Source organism: Teleopsis dalmanni, unplaced genomic scaffold (assembly GCF_002237135.1).
Source record: "Teleopsis dalmanni isolate 2A unplaced genomic scaffold, ASM223713v2 unscaffolded_contig_3339, whole genome shotgun sequence".
NCBI lineage: Eukaryota > Metazoa > Arthropoda > Insecta > Diptera > Diopsidae > Teleopsis > Teleopsis dalmanni.
Window position 1 is genome coordinate 1 of NW_024034721.1, and position 5152 is coordinate 5152.

At 35.5% G+C, this 5152-nt stretch overlaps 1 protein-coding gene across 1 annotated transcript; it reads left to right on the top strand.

The window, feature by feature from the left end:
* Positions 1 to 4159: 4159 nt before the first annotated feature.
* LOC119665057 (putative mediator of RNA polymerase II transcription subunit 26) lies at positions 4160 to 4705 on the top strand (the record flags this gene model as incomplete). Its single annotated transcript, XM_038074376.1, has 1 exon — positions 4160 to 4705. A coding segment is annotated over exon 1 (546 nt), but the record flags the coding sequence as incomplete, so codon positions are not given.
* Positions 4706 to 5152: the final 447 nt, after the last annotated feature.

A 5152-nucleotide genomic window follows, 5' to 3' on the forward strand; every position in this document is an offset into this window, starting at 1 on the left:
TTATTTACTTGTTTATAAGACAACGTTTCGCTAGTATAGAAATATACACTTCCATTATTTACTTGTTTATAAGACAACAATTCGCAGTAGCCCCGTAGAATAGAAATATACATTTCTATTATTTACTTGTTTATAAGACAACGTTTCGCTAGTATAGAAATATACATTTCCATTATTTACTTGTTTATAAGACAACATTTCGCTAGTTGAAATTATACATTTCTATATTATTGTTTATAGCAATTTCGCAGTAGCCCCGTAGAATAGAAATATACATTTCTATTATTTACTTGTTTATAAGACAACGTTTAGCTAGTATAGAAATATACATTTCTATTATTTACTTGTTTATAAGACAACGTTTCGCGTAGCCCCGTGAATAGATATACATTTCTTTTATTTATTGTAAAGCAACGTTTAGCTAGTATAGAAATATACATTTCTATTATTTACTTGTTTATAAGACAACGTTTCGCTAGTATAGAAATATACATTTCTATTATTTACTTGTTTATAAGACAACATTTCGCAGTAGCCCCGTAGAATAGAAATATACATTTCTGTTATTTACTTGTTTATAAGACAACGTTTCGCTAGTATAGAAATATACATTTCTATTATTTACTTGTTTATAAGACAAGATTTCGCAGTAGCCCCGTAGAATAGAAATATACATTTCTATTATTTACTTGTTTATAAAGTAACATTTCGCTAGCAGTCCCGTAGAATAGAAATATACATTTCTATTACTTATTGATAACGAAATCAACATTTCGTTAATAGCAACAGAAATAGAGGAACCTAGATTCGAGTAATAAAACCTCTACCTACGTCGTACGTCCTACCATAGCCAACTTTTCACTGCTCTTATCAAATAAATTTATTGTAGAACTGGGCCTGGAATCCGGCGAGCAACACCTCGGCCAGGAAGGTTCGTTACAATTGGCGCCCGAGCAGGGACAGTGGAAACAGATACCAGTTAACATCGTCATTTTCTTTTACCATGGGACAGTATTCTTATCTCCAGACAGTTGAACAAGTCGAGAAATGGTGTGTTAAATTTAATGGTAGTAAGAACCCGTTGGGCTTTAACGAAAACATTGAAGAACTTGCAGACGTCTATGGCATCGTCATAAATCTAGTTTCCAAGATAATGCCTATACTGCTCGAAGATAAAGCACTAATGTGGTATCGCTACAACAATAAGCATTGGCAGCTATGGACAAGTTTTAAGGCCGATTTCCTAAATTTCTTTTTGCCACCTAGATATTATGAAAAATTAGCAGATGAAATAGGATCTCGACGTCAAAGGCCACCAGAAAGCTTTAAGGGTTATTTAATTATCATTAAAGATCTGATGCGACATGCTGGCATGGATCAAAATTCGCAACTAGAACGAATATATCACAACATGGTCACTAACTGCCAAAAGTATATCAAACGTCAAGATTTCGAGACTTTAGAATAACTAATTTTACTAACCGATGAATTCGAAGCACTTGGCACAGAGCAGGTTAAAACATGTCGAAGCGATGGTCAAGAAGAAGCGCTCATCAGGCTCACAGTAGTCGAGTATTCACAAGTGATCCCGTTACAGAAACCCATTAAATGATCCCCGCAGTCTAAATATCGAGTCACATTCCAAATCAAGCACATCAATGCAAAGCACACAAGGTCAGATTTATCCAGAGCAACATCCTCAATATTCTCAATCAAAAGAAAGGATTCATGCCCAAGCACATGAAGTACAATATCAGCAAGATCTGCAACGCAAAGAAAGTCTGCAAGTTGTTAATCGGATTTACAATACGCAAGATCAAGTAAAATTACAATTGCAAGTACAAGACATAGAACCACAACGAGATCCACAGTTGCGCGTAGAACAACCGATTATACTCTCGACTAAATTAGTGGCAACCTCATCACTTCCCGTACCTCAAGGACAAGCACTAGCAGAGACTTCGCTAATACTACGTTCGCAGAAACAAGATACTCCAGCGCAACAAGGACAAGAATATGATATGAGTATGGAAACCATTACCAGACAAGTTAAGGTGGTTGACGAAACACCAAGTACTAGCCAATCATCGCATTAACTATCAGAAACTCGTACAGAAAAGGTTTTGGAAAAACGCATCAGCCCACCAGAACAGCTATCACAGCCACATCCAAGAAAACTTGATTGTATGCACCAGAATGACAAAGTAAACAGCGCTCCGAATCAAATTAGAGAATGGTGTCTTGGAATTCAGAATTCTGGTAGCATAGCCATGAATGTAGTCCAAGACAAGTTCTTTAAAATCTTCAAAAATCCAAGGAAACGAACAAGGAATCATTCGACGAGGTAATCAGAGTTCATCAACTCTATGGAAAAATCGGAGAAGTGTAACATAAAATTTATAGCTCTTAAATTTTACAACACAAAATATAATAAAGCACTAACAAAATTGATATTGGAGATGATATTAAAACCCACCTCCAAATTTAATACAAAATAAAAACAGAACAATAATAAAAACTAGTAAACAACACACCCTTGTAGTTACAAGAACAAAACTACAGTATGCTTCGCACCTCGCGGATATAAAAGGCGAAGCAAAAGCACAAGAAAGACATTAAGGTATCGAGCTAAAGAAAATTCGCTTCAAAACATATGTGCTGAAACATCAAGAATCGAAATTTACATCTAGATTCCCATTTTTTTTTATATAATAGAAATACACATTTCTATTACAATAAATTTTAATAACGAAATTAACATTTCGTTAGTAGTAAGAGAAATATACATTTCTGTTACTTATTTGTTCATAACGAAATCAAATTTTCGTTAATAGAATAATCGGTAAGGTGGTATTTACACATGAATATTATCACCCATACCAAATCCGCGGCTAAAGAAATCAACATTTCACTAGTAGCCCCGTAGAATAGAAATATACATTTATATTATTTACTTGTTTATAAGACAACGTTTAGCTAGTATAGAAATATACATTTCTATTATTTACTTGTTTATAAGACAACATTTCGCAGTAGCCCCGTAGAATAGAAATATACATTTCTATTATTTACTTGTTTATAAGACAACGTTTCGCTAGTATAGAAATATACATTTCTATTATTTATTTGTTTATAAGACAAGATTTCGCAGTAGCCCCGTAGAATAGAAATATACATTTCTATTATTTACTTGTTTATAAAGTAACATTTCGCTAGCAGTCCCGTAGAATAGAAATATACATTTCTATTACTTATTGATAACGAAATCAACATTTCGTTAATAGCAACAGAAATAGAGGAACCTAGATTCGAGTAATAAAACCTCTACCTACGTCGTACGTCCTACCATAGCCAACTTTCCACTGCTCTTATCAAATAAATTTATTGTAGGACTGGACCTGGAATCCGGCGAGCAACACCTCGGCCAGAAAGGTTCGTTACAATTGGCGCCCGAGCAGGGACAGTGGAAACAGATACCAGTTAACATCGTCATTTTCTTTTACCATGGGACAGTATTCTTATCTCCAGACAGTTGAACAAGTCGAGAAATGGTGTGTTAAATTTAATGGTAGTAAGAACCCGTTGGGCTTTATCGAAAACATTGAAGAACTTGCAGACAACTATGGCATCGTCATAAATCTAGTTTCCAAGATAATGCCTATACTGCTCGAAGATAAAGCACTAATGTGGTATCGCTACAACAATAAGCATTGGCAGCTATGGACAAGTTTTAAGGCCGATTTCCTAAATTTCTTTTTGCCACCTAGATATTATGAAAAATTAGCAGATGAAATAGGATCTCGACGTCAAAGGCCACCAGAAAGCTTTAAGGGTTATTTAATTACCATTAAAGATCTGATGCGACATGCTGGCATGGATCAAAATTCGCAACTAGAACGAATATATCACAACATGGTCACTAACTGCCAAAAGTATATCAAACGTCAAGATTTCGAGACTTTAGAATAACTAATTTTACTAACCGATGTATTCGAAGCACTTGGCACAGAGCAGGTTAAAACATGTCGAAGCGATGGTCAAGAAGAAGCGCTCATCAGGCTCACAGTAGTCGAGTATTCACAAGTGATCCCGTTACAGAAACCCATTAAATGATCCCCGCAGTCTAAATATCGAGTCACATTCCAAATCAAGCACATCAATGCAAAGCACACAAGGTCAGATTTATCCAGAGCAACATCCTCAATATTCTCAATCAAAAGAAAGGATTCATGCCCAAGCACATGAAGTACAATATCAGCAAGATCTGCAACGCAAAGAAAGTCTGCAAGTTGTTAATCGGATTTACAATACGCAAGATCAAGTAAAATTACAATTGCAAGTACAAGACATAGAACCACAACGAGATCCACAGTTGCGCGTAGAACAACCGATTATACTCTCGACTAAATTAGTGGCAACCTCATCACTTCCCGTACCTCAAGGACAAACACTAGCAGAGACTTCGCTAATACTACGTTCGCAGAAACAAGATACTCCAGCGCAACAAGGACAAGAATATGATATGAGTATGGAAACCATTACCAGACAAGTTAAGGTGATTGACGAAACACCAAGTACTAGCCAATCATCGCATCAACTATCAGAAACTCGTACAGAAAAGGTTTTGGAAAAACGCATCAGCCCACCAGAACAGCTATCACAGCCACATCCAAGAAAACTTGATTGTATGCACCAGAATGACAAAGTAAACAGCGCTCCGAATCAAATTAGAAAATGATGTCTTGGAATTCAGAATTCTGGTAGTATAGCCATGAATGTAGTCCAAGACAAGTTCTTTAAAATCTTCAAAAATCCAAGGAAACGAACAAGGAATCATTCGACGAGGTAATCAGAGTTCGTCAACTCTATGGAAAAATCGGAGAAGTGTAACATAAAATTTATAGCTCTTAAATTGTACAACACAAAATATAATAAAACACTAACAAAATTGATATTGGAGATGGTATTAAAACCCACCTCCAAATTTAATACAAAATAAAAACATCAGAACAATAATAAAAACTTGTAAACAACACACCGTTGTAGTTACAAGAACAAAACTACAGTATGCTTCGCACCTCGCGGATATAAAAGGCGAAGCAAAAGCACAAGAAAGACATTCAGGTATCGAGCTAAAGAAAAGTCGCTTCAA